Raw genomic sequence first — 19477 nt, forward strand, 5'->3', positions numbered from 1 at the left:
TTGTGTCTTGCTTTCGTGTATTTTTTTTTCTCGGGGTTGTCTTGTTGTTTTGTATTGTCCCATAATTCCTCCTCCGTTCACTTGAATATATTCGACGTATGGGTGGGTGGCTGGGATGTGAAGAGCGAGGGGGTGTCTCGAATGGCTGGTGGATCGCGCGGGTCAACCAGCGAATGGCAGCAGTCAATTGGCTTTACAAGTCTGAAAAGTAGGCGTGTTTGTGACGGCTGTTTGTGACAACCAAGGAAACGACAGCCTGCACGAATTGATGTGACAAGAGGAGCGAGGCGGGAAGGCAAGGAAAAGGAGGAAAAGGAAAAAAGAGACAAAAAGAGAAAGCAGTAAAGGCAGACAGTAAAAGGGACGGAGCAGAAGAACGTCGAGAAGGAAGCCAAACAAGTGACGATGTTAAGATCGGCACCCACAACAGCATCCATTGTTTAAAAATGGCCTCGCCACGCTAGCCACATGTCTCGCCTTTTGATACCCACGCATCGCTTCACGTCAGAAGCGAGCAATAGGCCTAGGCAATCACGATCTCAGTGCCATGAGCAGCTTTGGGGAGGTGACGCCAGCATGTCCTAGGACCTTGCGTCGATTAGCTCGAGGAGAGGTCCTGGAAGTTGGAGGGCAGTTGGCTCCATGGCTCCTCTTTTCTCCTGGCTACCTGCAGACCCCTGTGGTGGTCGAGTGGGTGCATGCGGGTATGTGCGTGAAGGTCCACCGAGATCATGGGAGCTGTAATACCCGTCTGATTTTGTCCATTTCCTCGCTTCGGCAGAAAGGTGATGGCATGTCGAAATTCGACCAAATTCAACGTTTTTGTCTCGGTTCGATCCTCACTTCCCACCCTCCTTTGATTTTATTTTGTTCCTGCTTTTCCGGTCGTCGCCGTTCTTCTTCTGTCAGGGTATATTCTTCATGTTCTTTGCTCGCTGAAAATCGAACGTAGCTGTGCTGTCGTAGCTTGTATTGATATTTCTTCTCCGCCCAGAGACACGTTTGAGAGAACGACCTCATTCTACCTTCGATCCTCTCTTGGGACAGCCTCCAACAATTCCTCATTAGTTCATAGCGTGCATGTTTTCAAAAGAAGACAAGACAGATTTAAACAATACGACGTCAAGGGCACTCACGAAAAACAAAATAGAGAGGGGGGCAGAGTCCACTTCGAATCCACCAAGACAGCTGCAGCCCCTTGTCGGTATTGACCAAACAGTCACCCGCAACATCCTGGCGCGTTGCTCTCGAGCTGTTCGGCTTTGTCGAGCTTGCTTCCTGACGTTGAATTGTTGAATCTTCAACGTCTTGTTCGTCTCTCCAATTTGCTTTGGTTTGCCGTGACAGTCGTCCTGTTTTCGTTCGCCTCCAGTATCCCGATGCTCTCCTGAATCTCGCCTCTCAATCGCTTCGACATTAGTATTATCCACGATATATAAGCACTTATCGACTGCCCCATGCTCCCAGCTGCACGCTTCTCACCTGGCGCCGATGGAAGGCGCCCAGCTCAGCGAGACCGAGACTCGACAGATGAAACTCACCTTGATCACGACGTAGCATATTTTTAGAGCTATCGAGTTGCTGGACTTGGCTCCGGACCATCATCCAAGACGCCGACGACGCCGACGACACCGACGACGCCGACCGCCGCTTAGGGGGTGAACGGCGACTATCACATCGAAGCAGCAAAAACAAAGCACACCAAAAGCCGATCGTGGAAACAAACCACAGATTGCTCGAGAAGGAGGTGGAGTAAATAGGGGGATAAGGAGACAAAAGATACCGCATAGAGAAGGAGTCCCCGACAGACGCACCGAACGAGGAAGGACCGCCCAGGGTATATTGATTGGATTGGTTTCTGAGGAAGTCACAACACGCTGCACTTTTGGAAGGCACAACCGACGACATGGCTTCCACCGTCATGCCCCCAGGTCTCGCCGCTGAGAAATCGGGACCTGCATCTGTCCTTCAGACAGCATCGACCGGCATCGACAACATTGGCATCCGGGACAGCACAAATGCCCTCATTCCTTCACCGACGCGTTCTACCTTTGGCGGCGATGTCACGCCATCTTCGCCAACGTCGCCGACGATGAGCCACTATACCATACAGCAGAAGAAGCAAGAAGCGAGCTCTCCGTCTGAGACCAATACAAACAGCATCCTCCACAGCCATCGTATCAACAACAGCGCCTCCAAGCTGCCCGCCTTCCGTTTTGCCGACCTCAAGAAGGACACACTCGTGCTGCCATCGCGTCTACAGCGCATGCCGCCGTCGCCCGTGTCGCTGCCATCGCTATCGCCCAGTGCAAAAGCAAACGGTGTGGCCGAGTCCTCGTTCGATTCCCAGGAACGCAAGGACCAGGACCGGGACCAGGACCAGGACCAGCAGGAGCGGACGCACAGCGCACTGTCCGCTGTAACTGGCGCTACTGGAACCGCCCCGCCTGCGACAACAAAGCGCCGAAACAGCGCTGGCACCATCAACGCTGGCCATGCTGGCAACAGCGCCAATAGCATACACAGGCCATCCCCCCCCAAAAGCCACACCCATGCACACTCCCTCTCAGGCCCGCCATCCCTCCCTGTGCCAACAACAGCGACAGCGACCTCGCGTACCTTAACCCGCCCGAGTCCAGCCACCGAAACTAGCACTCGGTCCCGCGTGTCGTCGTTTCAAAACCCTGTGCCCACGCCTGCGGCGCCCGATTCGCCCAAATCGCCCAAATCGCACCAAAAGGAAACCCAAACCCAAAACTACGCACCCAATCCCAAACACTCCTCGTCCTCCTCGTCCTCCACCGCCATCACCGCCTCTTCCGCCGTCACCGCCGCCACGTCGCCCTCGACGAAGAGCGCCGCCACCACTTCCACGGTGTCGTCGTCGTCCTTTTCGTCGTCCTCATTTACGGCGCCGACCTTTACGTCGTCGTCCTCTGCGATTTCGTCGTCTGCCGAATTGACTCCGCTCGACGACGACTCTCGCGATTCCCAGCCATTCCGCGACAACTCCCCGCCAAAGGTCGTTGTTTCGACCCCTTCTCCCAATACTACCGTAGCCTTCGCTGCCAATCCCCTGTGTTCGCCATCGCCCACCCCTGCATCTTCCAGGTCGCCCAGATCACCCGCTTCTCCCACTTCTCCCGCGACTAGAGAACGTGGATCGCCCGCGCCCACTTCTCCTGCTGGCGCGGCAAGACTGCAACGTACCCTCACCGACCCGAGCCCGTCCAAGAAGAAGACGTCGCAGCACCGCCGTGCGACCGCGTCCTTTGGCTCCAACGACCTCGACTCTGACGGCCTCGCAGCAACGTCCTTCACGAAGCGCTTCCAGGCGACGGCAGAATCTCAGGCGGAGAACTCTACGCCAACGCCGATCCTAACACCGGCGACAGCCCGCGCCGACAGCCGCGCTGCCGACCACGACGACGATCTTGCGGCCTCAGAAGCCACCGGCGCAGACCCGCTCTCGCCTGAAACGTCCACCCAGGAGTGGGCCAAGGGCCAGCGTGATCTGGTTTCGACCGGCAAGACCAAGGTCACGTCCAAGACAAAGACCAAGTCGAGCTCTCTCGACATTGACACGCAGGAGTCTGCTGTGCCCGACACGTCAACAACAGCGCTCGCCACGCGACGCTCTCTGCCCCAACAGTCGCTCCAGTCGCTCCAGTCGCCGACGCTCCAGTCTGCCGATGACAAGCGAAAGACGTCGTCGCGCCCTCCGCTCTCGTTCCGTGCGCCCCGCAACGAGGTCCCGACGTCTCGTCCCATCATCCCACCCATCCGATCCTTCCGCTCCTCGGGCTCGCGCAAGAGTCTTGGCTTACAGGACATGAACCTTCGCTCGCCCGGCGGCGGCGCCTCCTACGATGACGTCGACACCGCTGACGGTGGCGTACTTGATCCCCGCCAGCGTGACCGCACTCTGCGCGCCCTTGAGGGCCGCAACGCGGCCGACAACGACGATTACTCTACCGGTACTCCGCTTCCACGGCGCACCGATCCCGATACCACGGGTGACGTCTTTATGCGCATAGCGCGCGAAGACGATCGTCTGCCCGACGATCCCAACGCGACTGTAAGCTCGTAACCACTCTTTTGTTTACGTCACACGTTTTTCTGCCCCCATTTGCCTTATTTCTCTCGACACTTTGACCTTGCAGTTTTGTGCACTTCCTGCACATCTTGCGCGCAAGATGGCAAAACCCCAATCTCCTGTTGTCTCATTACACGGCATAGCCACGTCTGTCTCATCTGATCTCCTACTAAGAGGGAATTTTGCGGGCGATTCCCATCTTTTCTTGGCTTCGGGTTTCCACATCCTTTCTGTGTTTCATTATCCTTCCATGTCCTCGCCACAACAGTGGCCTAGATCTTTTGGTTGCAGCTTTTCTTCTTCCATCATAAATATTGACATTAGCTTCACCACAGTCTCGCATAAGTCGCACAACATCTCAGCGGAGGCCTTTTTCTGCTGCCGTGCCGTCACGCCAAAGTATATCACCTCAAATCACACGCCGTCTCTCCGATCAGCGGGAAACTGCCCGCCAACGACGGTATGCCGACGAGCATGCATTGCAGCAACAGCAGCAGCAGCAACAACTACAGCAGCAGGCTGCAGTTGCACGAGACACACCGCCGCGCGCTTTGGCCAGCGAGCGGACTACGCCGCTGCGGTCGGCAACAGCATCACAGCGGCCTGACCCCATTCGCACACGCACTGTCATTTCCTCAGCACGACCATCACCGAGCACGCCTCGAACATCTGTGTTCTATGACACGGCGTCTGACGTTGGTACCAACTACTCACGGAGGCGTCCTTCTGTGACGGAACCGATCAGCAGCGGCACCCCGTTACCACTGCGAACCTCGTCCATCAAGACCACCCATAGTTATGCCCGCACTTACAACTCCTCGCCACTGGTGCCACGACCCGCCGATGTGCCGCGCCAGGACATGCACGATATTGGCCATGGCGGCCAGGGTGTTGGTGGTGGCATGGACAGTACGGAGTCGACTGCTTCGGCCGCGCCGTCGACAGTCTGGGATGAGCTGGACGACCTCAAGTCGCGTATGCGGCGGCTCGAGTTGACCGGTAAGATTCCACCCACGGCTGGTGCGGCCATGTCGCGGGCATCCGACGAGCGGCCTCGCACGGCGACCACGAGTGCTACCACACTCTCAGGCTCACCGAAGCGCGTTGCGACAAACGGCCTGGCGGCAGACGTTCGAAGCACGACGTCGTCTCAGCTCCAGCAACAACAATTGCAGCAGCAGCCTCTACAATCGCCCCAGCAAGTCAGCCCTCCGGTCCTGCTCTCTGCCCTTCGTGGGTTGAAGCCACATGTGAGCGATGAGGTCTTCGGCGCCATTGAGAATGCTGCGACGGAAGCCTTGGCTCTGACGCAGATGGTGGGTGTTGCAGGCCAACCCGGCCCGATTTCGAGCGGCGCTAGTAGTATTGGGACCAGCATGCCGTCCACGGTGACGGATCGACAGCTCCGCCGCAAGGCCGAGAGTATCTGCAGAAGCCTGACGGAGCTATGCTTGACGCTCAACGACGAGGCGGCGCATCGGAAGGCAGCGGCAGCGGCTGCGGCCGCCACAGCCCAGATTCAAGCGAACCTGCCACCGCCACCGTCACAACGACTCCAGTTGCAGCAAGAGCAACATCAGCAATTGCAACAAGAAGATCAGCAGCAGCTTCAGCGTCAGCAGCAGCAAAAGCAGCAGCAGCAGCAGCAAGACTTGCAGCAGCGGCAGCAGCAGCTCCAACAACAGCACGAGGACATCCGCCAGCATCAGGCGCAGCGGTCCTCACGCGACGACACCATCACACTCTCGAGCCCGACAACGACAACGAACAAGGCCTTTACCAACCTCGCCAACTCGCGGCGCGGCATGGTTATGGAACCCGCCGCAACGCCCGCAAAGCTGCAAACCAGCCCGCGTGCCCCGACACGCTACGAGGACCGTCGCACGTCGTTCCTAAACACGCCCACACTACCCTCGCCACGCCTTGCCCTTGGCCCACCCGTGTCGAGTGAAAATGCAGGCCGCCGCTCGTCCCTCATGATTGCGCGCACACGCCGCGCCGCCTCTGAGGACCCCGAGGACATGCCACAGTCGACCGGTCGCCGTTCGTCCCTACTGCGGACCCGGCGCGCGGGCACGGAAGAACCCGAGGAAGGCCGCAAGTCGTCTCTGCTGTACCGCTCGCGGCGGGCAGTGCCGGTGGCTGACGATGGCGGCGTTGGTGTTGACGACGAAGTGGACGGACAACAGGTCCGGTCACCCTCGCGCGCCTTGACCGATGTGGCGGGCTTGCGGCCGGCGCAGCGCGGACCCCGCGAGTACCACCCTCGGGAGTACCAGCCGCGAGAGTACCCTTCGCGCGACTACGCTGGCCAGATGCAACAACAGCCGTCGCAGAACGCTCCTACGACCAATGCAGCTGCCGTATCGGCCAACGCTAACGTGGCACAGGCAAACAATGTCGAAGCCAACAACCATTCGCCACTGGCATCGTCGGCTCTCCCGCGCCGCCGTCTCGTCCCCTCCAGCCTCAACTCGCGCCTGGTCACACCTCAGACGACAACGACCGCCGTGACCGCGTCGTCGCCGCTGCTGTCGAGCCGTCGCTTCCTGGAGCGCAGCGCGCAGCAGCAGGAGCGAGATGGTCGTGATGGCGGCAGCACCGTCGGCACAAGTGGCACTCTGGCCGATAAGTACGCCGATGACCGCGGCCAGCGGCAGCTGTCGCTCGGCCAGACGTCGCTGCTGAGCCGCACGACCAGTGTCAGCAGGCGGCGGGAGAGCGCGCTACCGAGCCTGTCCTCGGCATCGTCCCAGGTCGGTGGATACCGGTGAGGTAGCTGTGCCTCTTCCTGCATCCTCTTATTCTCATTTCTCGCGTTTCCTTTTTTAATGATCCCGTTATGTCACGCTTTTGACGGACCTGTACTATATATATTATTAACCTCAACCATAACATGACTAACAACCACCACAAAACACCACACACTCTCCCCTTTTTGACGTTTATACGCCGGCGGTCCTTTTTATCTTTTTCGTTCTTGTCGTTTTTAGTCAAAAGCATTTTGTGGACCTACATTTTGTCTTCACCTGTCTCCTTTTTGTCTCCTCCCACCCTCTTTTCTTCTCCCTTGTCGTCTTTCAGCGATTGATGTCCAGTGTGTATTACGAATTTCATCTCATGACTGCCCAAAGTTGGTGTGGATTGATTGGTCTTTTTGTTCCTGTTCGCTCTTAATGTTTCTGTTCTTTATACGTTTTTATTTATATTTTAGTGTGGCCTTTTTGGGAATATAATAAGCAGTGCCTTTCCTTCTCACACTCGTGCAACCTTTTGTGACGACCGGACTTGACTCTTTAGAGTGCAATTGGACCGTCGAAGAAACTCGCGGTTTGAATATCTACTTGCAGCCGCATCCATCGCCCGCCTAGCAATACTGTCTTGCTTCTTCCTGACCCAATACAATTCGCTTTGCCAGGTCAGAAGTTGTATGTCAAAATGAAATGCGGCCGTTGCAAAGCCTCGTTGAAGTGAAACGATGAAAATTGGTGGCTCGCCGGTGACTCAATTGACGAATCGATTTTCGCGACGGGCCATAAATGCTTCCTTGGCGTTCATGGGCGGATTCTATCTAACTACAAGGCTGAGCCAAGCATCCGTTGTGCCCCACTAGCCTGAAAGACTCCGTTTTGGCGACAGGCCGCAAGCCCAACACGACTCGCATACAAAAGCGACAACAAACCACGACTCCGTCCCTAATCGACTCCACGACTCTCAAAGCAGGCTCTCTATAAAGTCTTACTGAATGACGCATATTCTGCATTTATCTCTGTGCACACGTATTACCAGTGGCCTGACCAGATCTCTCTCGACAAGAATTGCTTCCAATGTGAACAGGCGCCATACACGGAACAGACTTGCGCAAAGGACGACAGTGACCGGAACAAGCATACAAAGCATCCATACAACGCCAAGCACAAGACTATCCATGGACGACTTTGACAACGCCGAGGCCCTCGCGGCGCAGTTTCACGACCGGCTTGGGGGCATCGGCGGCGGCGGCGGCAACCGGCGAGGAGGGCGCGGCGGGCGCGGCGGCGGCGGTAGACGAGGTCGCGGCGGTGGCGGCGGTGGTGGCGGTGGTGGCGGTGGTGGGCGCTCCGTCGACATCAGCCGCGCCCTCTCGCGGCTGCTCCGCCACCAGGCCGCTAACGCCGGCATCCCGCTCGACCCGGAAGGCTTTGCGCCGCTCGACCGGGTCCTGCAGTGGGGCCCGCTGCGGTCGCTCAACGTCACGCTCGCCGAGGTGCGCGACGTCGTGCTCACCAACGACAAGCAGCGGTTTGCCCTCAAGCGGGCGGACGCGGACGGCGTGGACGACGTGGACGACGCGCTGGACCTGCACACGGTCCGCGACACCGACAGCCCCGCGGCCTACCGCATCCGCGCCAACCAGGGCCACAGCATTGCCACGGTGACCAGCGACGCCGGTCTGCTCACGCCCATCGACGATCCGGAGACGGCACCGCCGGTCGTGTGCCACGGCACCTTTTTTGCGTTCTGGCCCGCGATCGAGGCGACCGGCGGTCTGCGGCGCATGACGCGCAACCATGTGCACTGCGGCTGCCTGGAGAGCGGCCAGACGGGTGCCGAATCGGTGGAGGCGGCGCGTCGCGCGGGCGCTGTGATCCCGGGTCTGCGGCGCGATGCCCAGGTTCTCGTGTTTCTGGACGTGCGCCGGGCGCTGCGCCAAGACCCGGGTCTCAAGTGGTGGCGGGCGGCCAACGGCGTGGTGCTGACCGAGGGCGATGCGGACGGCAAGGTGCCAGCCAAGTATTTCCAGCGCGTGGTCACGAGCCGCGAGGGTGCACGACTTCTGCCACCGCCGGCAACTGGCGAAGCAGGAAGCACGGTGAACGAGCTGGTGCTCTGGGAGGACGGAGAGAAGGTGGCAGATCTGCCGGCCGAGACGCTGGCCAAGGCGCGGGTGCCGCACGGCAAGCAGGGATTACAGAAGCGAGCAGATGCCGCCGCCGGTGCTGGAGGTTCACGAGGTGCAGCCAACAACAAGAAGCAGGACCAGGGGAAAGGCGCATCCGGTGTTGAATAAACGGCACAGTGGAGCTGTGTAGCGAGCATTTTTAAAAACGTAAAAAGCGATTGCGCATTCGTACGTACAATAGACATGATCCAAGTTATGATACAGTACACCCAAATCCCTTTCGTCGTCTCATCATTACATCGAACACATACATGACCCCTACTGGTAGTTCAGCTCGGGGTTGGCCCGGAAGTTGCACCGGCACCTGCACTCGGGCACAGGACACTCGGCGTGCCGCGAGAACCACTGCCGCGCGTGGTCCAGGTGCAACACATGGTCGCACTTGAGACAAAACGTCGGGAAGCGCGCCGCCAGCCGCGTGTCCGCGTCCGCCGAGGCCTCGGGCCGATCGGACCGCGGCGTGCCCACAATTTCGAGGCACACGACGCACCGGGGGAGGTGCCGCTTGCAGTTGGGGCAGCTGACGCCCGCCATGGCCAGCTTGGCCGGCAGCTGGTTGTGGTTGTCGAGGGCCATGACGCTGCCCAGCACGCCGCCGGCACTACCGCCGGCACTACCGCTGGCGCTGGCGCTGGTGCTGACGCCCGACGCCGGCGGCGGCACGGCGAGCCGCGTTTGCGCGTCGCAATAGACACAGCGCAGCGCAATCTGGCGTGCCGGCGGTGCGACTTTGGGGCGGCCGTCGGCGGCGCCCTTGCTGCGCTTGGTGCTCTCGACCTCGAACTTGGCCCGCTGGAAGAAGGCGCGGTGGCGCTGCAGGTAGGCGCGGTAGGCGGTGCGCCAGGCGGTGCAGCGGTAGTCGTCGACAAAGCGCGGCGCCGCCATGGACATGACGAGCGTCGCGGTCTGGACGTCGTGAAACTTGTCGACGTAGCGGGCCCAGATGTCGACGGCGGGCTCGGTGAGGCCCGTCAGCACCAGGCCCTCGACGTCGCCCGTGCGCACGGCCTCGGCGAGCGTGTCGCGCAGCCAGGCGGACAGCTGGTCGTCGTCAAACATGCGGACCGCCACAAAGACGCGCTCGCGCAGGGGCAGCGACGTCTGGTGCGCAATGGTGGTCCAGTCGCCGGTGGCGATGAGCGAGGAGATGGCGCGCAAGTAGGGGTCGGTCTTGGACGCGAGCGCCTCGTCAAAGTCGAGCTGGTCGCGGTCGCCCCGGGCGCCCAGCACCGTGCCGCCGCCGGCCGCGCCGTTCTTGATCCCCTCTTCGTCGCGGCGACCCATCAGCTGCAGCGCCAGCGAGACAAAGAGCAGCTCAGGATGCTCGGTGCTGGCCATCTTGAGAATCTGCACGGCTTGGCGGTTGTCGCCGCGGAACAGCGCCTGCGCCGCCGCCATGGTGTGGTACGACGTCGTCCGCTCGGTTGCCGTGTCCGTTTCGCCGCTGCCGTCCGCGCCGTCGCTGCCGCTGTTGTTGGCGGCAAGGCTGCTGGCCGGCGGACGGCCCCAGCCGCAGATTTCGAGGCACAGCTGGCGGTGGTGTGGTTTCCGCGTCTCGACGCCCTCGTAGCGCCGGACGCCGCGTTTCCGGCAGATGGAGCTAATGGTGCGCTGCCAGTTGGACGCGTCGGGGAAGGAGGGCGACGACGACGGGTCGATGCCGTAGATGCGCGCGTCTTTGTTGGTGCCGAGGTCCTCGAACCAGATGCCGGCCACGCCCATGTACGACAAGTCGAGGTAGTGCGCCGTCATGTCGCCGTTGTCGACGGCCGCCTCGGCATCGCCCAGCCAGCCCCAGACGTCGCGCAGCCACGGGTCGTCTGCCACAATCTCTTGGTTCCGGGCACAGTGGAACAGGTACCTCTCCTTGGCGCGGAGCAACATGACGTGGTCGAGCACCGCTTGCGCCTCGGACGGGAAACCCTGCCGCGCCAATGTGGAGGACAGCAGGCTTTCGTGCAGCTCCTGGCTGGTCAGTGGCCGGCCCGAGACGGATGCCAGTGATGCTGTCGAGTCGGTCAGGTCGGCCAGCGAACCTGCTGTTGACGCGGCTGTTGCAGCTGCTGTAGCCGTTGGTGCTGTCAGTGCTGTTGGTGCTGTTGGTGCTGTTGGTGCTGTTCCTGCACGCGCATCCTGTGCTGCTCCCTTTTTGGGCGGCTGCCGCAGATGCTTCTTCTCGAATGCCCGCAGGATCTTGAGCTTCTTGGCCACGGTCTTGGCCGAATAGAACTCGGGCGACAGCCGCGAGGTCTTGGCCTGCGCCAGCGCATCGGCGTCGACCTGTGCCGCGCGCTCTTTTTGGGCTTTTTGGATCGCGCCGTTGATCTCGGCGGCGTCGGACGCAAAAATGGGAATGTCGGCCAGTGCCTCTTCAAAGGCCACCGGGTACAGCACCTCGGTCGCCTGGTGCGTCTCGAACTGCATCATCGCGTGGTACGATGCGCCCTCCTCCAGGCCGCGGTACGGTGCCGTCCAGGGGATGAGCTTGAACGGGTACGTGGTCGTAAATGACGGCTTCTCGAGAATGTCGTAGCTGCCGTTGGCGCGCAGGACGAGCACGCGCGGCCGCAGCGCGGGCGACCCGATCGTGACCCAGTCAAACGACACAATGCGCTCGTTCTTGTGGCGCGGGTCCGAGTACTGGTTGTCCATCTCGTTGGACCGGCGCACCTCGAGCAGCTCGGGGCTGTGGTCGGCAATCAGCTCCGGCGGGCAGTACTCGTGCTTCGTCTCGTAGACCTTGAGCTGGCCCGACCCGGAGAGCACGCCCAGCATGCCGCGGTGGTCGCGGCAGTAGCGCAGCGCACGGATGACGGACGCCTTGCTCTCGTTGATGGCCTGCTCGGACTCGGGCGTGACGGCGCGGTCGAGACGCAGAGCGCCGCCCCACGGCAGCTCGTCGACGTCGACCGCGTCCAGATACAGCGGCGAGGCCATGGACCGGCTCGTGGCGCGCTTGTCCCAGACCATGATGCCCGGGTGGTCGAGCGCCGACGAGGCAACGTAGTTGGGGTCGGCGTAGTCAATGGCCAGGTTGTTGGTGCAGCGCGTCTGAAACTGCAGCGGGTGCAGGCCGGGATCGCGCAGGTCGTGGATGCGCAGGCCCTGGCCCTTGATGCCGACCACGAGCGTGCTGGGGTTGTCCTCGAAGAAGCGCACGCTCGACACGGACACGCTGGCCTCGCGCACCTCGATCGGCTCGCCAAAGGGCTCCATGTCCTTGGGGAACCCGCCGGCCGATGCGGTGGCACCCGAGCCGATGCTGGCTGCATCGACGGGCCGCGCCGACGACGACAGCCGGTTCACGTCCCAGATGTACAGACTGCGGTCGCTGCGCACGCGGTCCAGGCCCACGGCGAGCAGGTTGGACGTGCTGAACGCCACGGCCTGGCACGTGCGCGACATTTTGAGGTTGAGCTCCACATAGGCGTTGGAGTCGTCGTCGATTTTGAGCAGGTTGACGACGCCCGTGGGCGTGCCGATCGCCACAACGCCCGGGACCGTCGGCGACCAGTCAAACGACGTCAGTGTTGGAAAGTCTTCGTGCCTGGACACGTTCTGGTACTCGAACAGGCCCGTCTTTGCGTAGCCCGTCGGCTTGTAGAGCTGCACGACGCGGTGGTGCAGGTTGACGTGCAGGAACGAGTCGATGCTCGCGTTCGGCGACCAACGCACCAGGCCCGTCTCCGGCCCATCCATAGCGGAAAAGGCAGTGGGCAGACGCGGTTACTATAAAGCACAGAGGAAATGCGCCGGTGGTCGATGTCTCCGAGACAATGTCGTGGCCGTCTCGATACGGGCGCTGTGCTCAGGCGCGGCCAGGGCCGCGGTGGTCGATGCGCCGAGTTCGCTACCACATGCCAGTTGTTGAGTGCGGCGCGGAGAAGGTGTTTTGTCGCAATCAGTTCGAGCGGGTGTCAAAAAACAAACTGATAGGAGTTGGGCGGGTTGGGTCGATTTTGCTCAATACTCGCCTAGTGAAGCATCACAAGATGTCGTTCCTGCTTCCATAGAGCTTTGTCTGATTACTAGCGAGAGAAAGCTCAGTGGACCCACAATGGCGATTAAAGTGGATCACGTGTCGGCGCCGACTTGCATTTGCGATAAGATAAGCAAGGCTGGCCGTGTTGGCAGCGGTAGAAAAAAATTATAGACAGCTTTAGCGGTTGGTCTTATACTAACTTTTGTGTCATCCAATTTCGAAAACAACGTCTACATCCACGTCTCGAACTCACCTCCTCACACTCACAAAAACACCACAATCGCCATGGGCGAGAAACGGCAGTATGGCGACTACGCCGAGCACCCCGACCGCGCCGCCAAGCGCCAAAAGGAGTCGTCGAACAACAGCTACAACAGCTACAACAGCGACAAGCCGCGGCACCTGCAGCCCGGCGTCAAGAAGCATGCACGGCGGCCCGAGTCGTCCAACTGGGCCAAGAAGCGTGCACGCACAATTGAGCGGAGGCTGCGGAACCCGGACAGCCTGCCGGCCAATGTACAGCGGGATCTGGAGTCAGAGCTGGCGGCACTGCGGCGGCAGATTGAGGAGCGGCAAAGCAAGCGGGTGCGCGCGCACATGATTAGCAAATACCACATGTTGCGATTTTTTGGTAGGTCACGGCGGGATAACAGCATTCTTTGCTTTCCTGTTTCCATCTTTTATTGCTGTGGTCCCTTACACACTCTTACTAACTTGTCAGAACGCAAAAAGGCGATACGGCGGCAGAAGCAATTGAAGAAGCAACACAATGCGACGGACGATGCGGCGGAAAAGGCAGAGCTGGCACAAGACCTTGCTGTGGCCGAGATTGATGTGCTGTATCCGCAATACTACCCCTTCCTTGAACCGTACGTAAGCTTGTACCCGCAGAGCAAGAAGGGCACGGACGACAAGGACGACAAGGACGGCAAAAGCACAGCACCGTTTTCCCGCAGCCCACGACCACCAATGTGGGAAGAAATCAAGGCGGCCTACGAGGCAGGCGGCCTACAGGCATTGCAGAACATCCGGGATCGGCAACCACCAAAGGAGGGCAAGCAGAGCAAGGATGCCAAGGGCAGCAAGGGCAGCAAGGCCAGCAAGGCTGACAAGGCTGGCGCCGAAAAGAAGCCGGGCAACACGGCCAAATCAAAAGAGTCCAAGAAGGTGGAGGTGGAGTCTGACAGCGACGATGGAGGGTTCTTTGAGGAGGATTAAAGGAGAGGCGAGTGTGTCGCTGTCGTCTTTTCGTTTGATGTCTTTTTTACTGGGTTTACATTATTCATCATAGAGCATGGCAAAGGCACGGACATCGACGGGGTGTACATTTAACATTGAATTCATAGCTTTGATTATCATGATTGAATTGAAGGAAGCCGCTGCATGTTGAGAAGGGCACTGGCCGAGCATTAGGTCTCTCGTCGGAACCTGCCCATTCAACTTTCCCGCCCACGGCACCTAAGCGCATAACATACATAATGGGTAGACCGGTTCTGCGAAGAAACAAAGGAGGAACACAAGGTGACGTCCGAGAAATGGTCGCTCAAGGCGCGGTCAAGACCAGATGGATGGTGGAAGAAAAAGTAGAAATAGAAAAGGAAACGTCCAAAGGTATAAGAGAGAGCAGACCAAACAGTATACACAGAACAACAAAAAAGGGCACCACAACGAGCAGCCGTACCAGAAAAACGAGAATAGAAACGTAAAAACGGCAATGAAACAAAAGCACAAGAGCCCAACAATCCAAGCGCCTCAAACAAAACACACATGCACACACACAAATCTCATCGTCCTCACCAAACCATCCCCCTCTTCCCCTTCTTGCCTTCTGTCCTTCTCCGCTTCTCATCTACGCCGAGCGGAGGACCGTACGCCTTTCCGCTGTGGCGTCATCGCACCGGCTGCACCCCGCCGCTTCGGCGTCGTCACCGTCAGGTTCTGGCTCTGGCTCTGGCTCTGGTGCTGCGACCGGGTCGACGGCGCTGACGGCGGCGGTGCGGCGACAGCCTTGGCCTCTTCCGCGGCGGCCGTGATGGTGCTGTCCTCGACGTCAAAGCCGAGGCCGTTGAGCTCTTCGTCGTCCATGTCGGTCAGGTCCTCGCTCAGCAGGCGCACGGCGTCACGGCCCGACGACCACTGCTCCTCGACCACGGTCGTGCCCTCGAGGCCGAAAGTGCCCAGGTACCAGAGAACGCCGCCGTCGTGCAGGGTGTCGACCGACGCCGGGGGCCGCTGGTTGTCTTTGTCTTGGCTGATGATGGCGACAGGGGCGGCGGCCACATTGCCCGGCAGGCTGCCGGTATGCGACTGCGGGGGTGTCAGGGGCCCGTTGGCTGTTGACAAGCCACTGCCAGAGAGCGGTGCACACACACCATCGGTCTCCTTGCCCTCCTTGTCCTCCTTGTCCTCCTTGTCCTCCTTGTCCTCCTTTTTCTTGCCGTTGCCAATGCATTCGTCCTCGGCCTCGGCCTCGGCGTCAGCGTCAGCGTCCGCGTTCGCATCGACCCCAGCCACGCTGGCTTTCTGCAGGCTGCCGAGCGTAGCAGCCCCGCTGGCCAGCAGGTTGGACGAGCGCGGCGTCGTAATCTCGATGCTGATCGTCTTGTTCCGCGTCGACGTCCTGGGTGTAGCGACCGGGTTGACCGGGTTGACCGGGTCGAGGTCCATTTTCTCGTCTCTTTCGTCGTCTGTGGAGCCACCACGCGTTTGCGTCGGAGCTGCAGACGATGACGATGCGACCACAATCTGGCCGCCGGCCGCACGGAGACCGCCAGCCTCGTCGTCGCCCTCGCCCTCGGCGTCGTCGGGGCGGTCCATCATGATGGTGTCGTCCGCCAGCGCGGCGCTCGCAGACGACCGCGCCAGGGCAGCCGCGGATGCTGACTGTATCACAACGCTCGCCTCGAGCAGCTGCTCGAGCTCCTTCTGCAGCGGCTCCGAGGGGACGCGCGTAATGTCGGCCTCGGCGCGGATGGCGGCTTCGAGCAAGGGCTGGATCGCTTTCAGGATGCGCTTAGCAAGCCGCTTGCGATCGCGGGCCTCGGCGAGCGCGGCAGCCGCCGTCAGCTTGGAAACAGCCGGTGTCGCGGCAGAGGCGGCAGAGGCAGCAGTCAGGTTCAGGCCGCCCGCCGGGGTCGCGCCATTGGCCAGCAGCTCCGTAGAGGCGTCCGCTTCGGCGGGCGGCGTGGTCTTGCCGCCGTCGTCCTGCAGGACCGCGTTGATCGTGCTGCGCACGACAGTGGACAAGTCCTGCACAAAGGCGAGCGTGTTGGTGTAAAAGCGCTTCTTGAGCTTGGCTTGCAGAGCAGCAAAGCCGGCGCGGAACACGTCCTTGTCCTTGTCGTAAAAGCTGGCCTTGTCGATGACGGGCGCCAGCAGCTGGTGGATCGGGAAGTAGCACGTATTGACAAAGTCTTGTTCGAGGGTGGCCAGCTCGAGCTTGTGGCGCTCGCGCTCGACGAGGTCGCCGGTGATGCCACGCAACCGGTCAATGTCCGCAAGCAGCGATTCGGCAAACTCGATGCGGCGCTCGAGACGGGCCTGGCCCGAGGCGCCCATGGTGGCAAAGTTGCGGCGGGTCAGCTCCATGGACGTAAAGGTCTCCATCTGCAGCTGCAGGCGCTTGAGAAGGGCGGCGCCTCTACGCGCTTCGCGTTTGAGCGTCCAGTAGCGGCAGGCCTCGGCGACAAACTCGCGGCGGCGGCGGAGCATGAAGCGCTGCAGGGCGGTCTCGACAATGTCAAAGACGGCCTGGGGGATGACGGGCGCGCCCGACGGCAGACGCCACATGGGCTTGGCGGCGGCTGCAGCTGCTCCCTTCTTCTTGTCACCACCGGCGTTGGACGTTGCGTCGGCCATGGCGGTGTCGTCGCCAAGCGTAGGGTGGGCGGCCGCGGCGGCCGCGGCGCCCAGGGCCGCCGTGATGCGTGCGCCCGTCATTTGCGACTCGTCGACCGGGTGCTCGACCAGGGCGTGGGTGGTGGCGGCCATCTGCAGGGCCGAGGCACGGCTGTCGGCCCAGATGCGGCCGCGCATGGTGCGCTTGTAGTGGCGCTTGGCCTCCCGCGTGGCCTGGTGCACGTTGTTTTCCTTGGCGTAGTCGGGCGGGCAGTGGCGGTCGCAAAAGGCCTTGAGGATCATGCTGTTATCAAGAATGGCAAGGTTGCCCTGGCTGTTTTTCATCTTAAGGTACAGCCGGGCGCGGCGCGCGCAGGTGACGTGGAAGGCCTGGTAGCATGCCTTGTTGCCGCACTGGATGCAGGCGCCCATCTTTTGGCGGCAGATGTAGCAGGTCAGGCGCCAGCGGGTCTTGGGCACCTTCTCGACGTCCATGACGGGCTCCATGAAGGTGGTGTTGCCGAGCGAGGTCTCGGGAATCCACATGGCACACAGCATATGGGCCCATTTGGACGAGTTGGTCTGCTTGAAGGCGCCGTCGGTGTTGGGGCAGAAGATGCAGGTGGGCACGCCGCGGCCAATCAGCTGGCACTTGCGGCACATCCACTGGCCCTCGGGGATGAAGGGCACGCCGTAGCAGTCTTGGTGGACGGCGAGGTCGCAGCCGTCGCAAAAGACAATGGCGTTGGTGTTCTCGCAGTCGCCGTCGTCGCAGATGGCGCACTTGCTGTCCTGCTCCTCGCCGCCTTGGGTCTCGCCATTAACGGCCGCGGCGGACGAGGAGCGCGGACGGTGCGTCTGCGGGGGTTTCGGGTTGGGCTTGGGGATGCGCTTCTCGAGCGCGTGCCACTCCTTCTCGATCTTGGTGATGGTGATCTCAAAGATCTCGCGCGTGATCGGCTCGACATTGGCGGCTTTGCGCTGGACGTTGAGCTTGACCAGCCACATGTCGTCCTGCTCGTCCATGTCGTACTCGACACGCCCCACGCCGCCGTTGCTGCCAGCGCCGCCGCCCGCAAGGACAAGGCTCACGCTGCTGCCTGGGACGCCGTATGCGGTTGGCAGAGACGACGAGGCGCCCCCTGCTTCCGTGGCGGCCGACCCAGCACCGCCGCCGCCAGCACTGGCGCTCTTCTCCGCGGCGGCATGGTGGTGGTACGCGTCAATCTCCTCTTCCGCGTTGGCGTCACTCGCCTTGATCAGGTAGGGATCCGGCCGCACGTAGACGTCGCTCTCCTGATAGCCCACATTCATCATGGACTTGTCGACGTAGCGGCCGGCGGTCTTGCCCTCAAACAACAGGATGCGGTCGGTCTTCCGATACGACGGCAGCTTCAGGTCCAGTTTCTCTTTGGGTGTCTGGTTGTGGATCGGCAGCACCTTGGGCGTCTTGGGCGTCGTCGACAGCCCGTACGTGATAAGCCCCAGTCCCAGCCCGTCGCGTGGCGGCCGGCCGATTCTGCGGCGCAGAGGTGTTTCCGGCAGGCCAGACGTGGCCGAGGGCGACCCGCTCGCCGCAGTCAGGTCGTGTTGTGATGCGTCTGTTGAGAAGGATGTGGCAGCTAGTGTGTTGTTGGTGTCGCCGTTGGGCAGCCCGCCGTTTGTGTCTGTCGTGCCACCAAGCGTCGGCGTTGCTATTGCACCGACATTGTGGCTGGTCGCGGACGTGCTCCCGCCATTCGCAAAGGAGGATGCTCCGCTGAACGAGAGGCCTGCAGTCGGCGTGGCCGTGGCCGACGGGCGCGGCGCTGTGCCGTCCACCTCCTCTGAGGGGAAGACCATGAACGTGGTCTCAATGTCCAGATTCGGGTGGAACTCCTCCCACCCGCGTTCCTCGCGGGGCTTGTATCCTTCGCTCTGTACGACGGCGGCCGCAACCGCCGCCGCCGAGCTGAACTGCTCCTCGTCGTCCGGTTCGTATCTGCTCACGGCGATTCGTGTCCGCGTGCTTCGCTCGCGTCGGGGTAGTATTGGTGATGATGCGGGGGGTTTGGGTGCGCGTACGGCCGGTGCCCGGCGAGGCGCGGTGGCGGAGCGGCTGCCTCCGCCACCGCCGGCGCCTCCGGGGGATGCTCGTGGGGCGCCGCGGACCACATAGGTGACGTTGCCGTCCTCGTCAACAAAACGACCGCCTCCGCCGGGGCCTCCAGGGATGTACTTGCGCCTCTTAGGCGGTGGTTCGGAGGATGCGACCGCCATTCGAGCTGCTCGTGATGCGTTTGTAGAGCCGGGTGGGCGACCACGGCGGCGGCCAGTCGACGTCCGTCGAGGCGTGGATGGCGCGGCCGCCATATAGGGGGGTGGGAGACTCGCTAGGGAAGGGCGAGCGAGGGCGGCTCCCGAGTGAGCGCTCGCGTATTCTCGTGTTGGGTACAGCTATTCGTGATAACGAGCGGTTTTGATGATGGAAGAGATGGTCCTGGGCTTGCGGGTGAGGCGTTGCGGGAACCGCGTCTCAGGATACCGAGAGGGGGAAGTCGACGCGCATCTGAGTCGCACGGCGTGGCGAGGGCGTAAAACGAGTAAAGATTGATGAGAAAACAACGGCCTGAATTAGAGA

The 19477-nt window shown here is 61.1% G+C and overlaps 5 protein-coding genes across 5 annotated transcripts; 3 read left to right on the forward strand and 2 right to left on the reverse strand.

Moving 5' to 3' along the window:
* Window positions 1-1906: 1906 nt before the first annotated feature.
* Window positions 1907-6870, forward strand: SPBR_00034 (uncharacterized protein; the record flags this gene model as incomplete). Its single annotated transcript, XM_040758355.1, has 2 exons — window positions 1907-4078; window positions 4615-6870. 2 exons carry the CDS (start codon window positions 1907-1909, stop codon window positions 6868-6870), a joined length of 4428 nt encoding a protein of 1475 aa, XP_040618640.1.
* A 1154-nt stretch (window positions 6871-8024) lies between these two features.
* SPBR_00765 (2'-phosphotransferase) lies at window positions 8025-9146 on the forward strand (the record flags this gene model as incomplete). Its single annotated transcript, XM_040759084.1, has 1 exon — window positions 8025-9146. One exon carries the CDS (start codon window positions 8025-8027, stop codon window positions 9144-9146), a length of 1122 nt encoding a protein of 373 aa, XP_040618641.1.
* Window positions 9147-9296: 150 nt separating this feature from the next.
* SPBR_00104 (uncharacterized protein) lies at window positions 9297-12737 on the reverse strand (the record flags this gene model as incomplete). The annotated part of the gene is made up of 1 exon (XM_040758424.1): window positions 9297-12737. One exon carries the CDS (start codon window positions 12735-12737, stop codon window positions 9297-9299), a length of 3441 nt encoding a protein of 1146 aa, XP_040618642.1.
* Window positions 12738-13305: 568 nt separating this feature from the next.
* Window positions 13306-14238, forward strand: SPBR_00889 (rRNA-processing protein efg-1; the record flags this gene model as incomplete). Its single annotated transcript, XM_040759208.1, has 2 exons — window positions 13306-13651; window positions 13742-14238. The coding sequence occupies 2 exons, from the start codon at window positions 13306-13308 to the stop codon at window positions 14236-14238; spliced, it is 843 nt and encodes a 280-aa protein (XP_040618643.1).
* Window positions 14239-14865: 627 nt separating this feature from the next.
* Window positions 14866-19209, reverse strand: SPBR_00048 (NuA3 HAT complex component NTO1; the record flags this gene model as incomplete). The annotated part of the gene is made up of 1 exon (XM_040758368.1): window positions 14866-19209. One exon carries the CDS (start codon window positions 19207-19209, stop codon window positions 14866-14868), a length of 4344 nt encoding a protein of 1447 aa, XP_040618644.1.
* Window positions 19210-19477: the final 268 nt, after the last annotated feature.

This window comes from Sporothrix brasiliensis, assembly GCF_000820605.1.
Source record: "Sporothrix brasiliensis 5110 chromosome Unknown Cont19, whole genome shotgun sequence".
Classification (NCBI taxonomy): Eukaryota; Fungi; Ascomycota; class Sordariomycetes; order Ophiostomatales; family Ophiostomataceae; genus Sporothrix; species Sporothrix brasiliensis.